General features: G+C 67.8%; 1 protein-coding gene across 1 annotated transcript in view; it reads left to right on the forward strand.

Moving 5' to 3' along the window:
- AHDC1 (AT hook, DNA binding motif, containing 1) overlaps positions 1 to 354 on the forward strand; it is a gene marked incomplete at its 3' end in the record, with an annotated part of 8,160 nt that overhangs the window by 7,346 nt on the left and 460 nt on the right. The window contains 2 exon segments of the mRNA XM_010134257.1: positions 1 to 218; positions 251 to 353. Of these exon segments, the coding sequence (XP_010132559.1) occupies positions 1 to 218; positions 251 to 353 (321 nt within the window).

Genomic DNA, 354 nt, shown 5'->3' on the forward strand with positions numbered 1-354 from the left:
GGTTCCGCGCCTTCCTGCTGTACCTGGGGTACCCGGCGAGCATGGCGCGGGACGTGAAGGTGACACCCATCTGCAAGCTGCTGCGGGAGTTCGCCCTGGAGTACCGCACCTGCCGGGAGCGCGTCCTGCAGCAGCAGAAGAAACGGGCCGCCCACCGGGCTCATCACCGAGGAGGGGGGCCGCTCAGCCGGCTACCACCACCGCGTGATGCTTCCCAGGTCCCTGACGCCTGCCTCTCCTCCCGCTGCAGACCGAGAAGTTCTCCGGCATCGCTGAGGCCGCTTCACCGCCCGCTGTGGTGTCCAGCGGCCCCGAGGAGCAGATGGAAGCAGGTCATGAGAGCATGAAGACCCT

Source organism: Buceros rhinoceros, unplaced genomic scaffold, assembly GCF_000710305.1.
Source record: "Buceros rhinoceros silvestris isolate BGI_N320 unplaced genomic scaffold, ASM71030v1 scaffold22264, whole genome shotgun sequence".
In the NCBI taxonomy this organism is placed as follows: Eukaryota; Metazoa; Chordata; class Aves; order Bucerotiformes; family Bucerotidae; genus Buceros; species Buceros rhinoceros.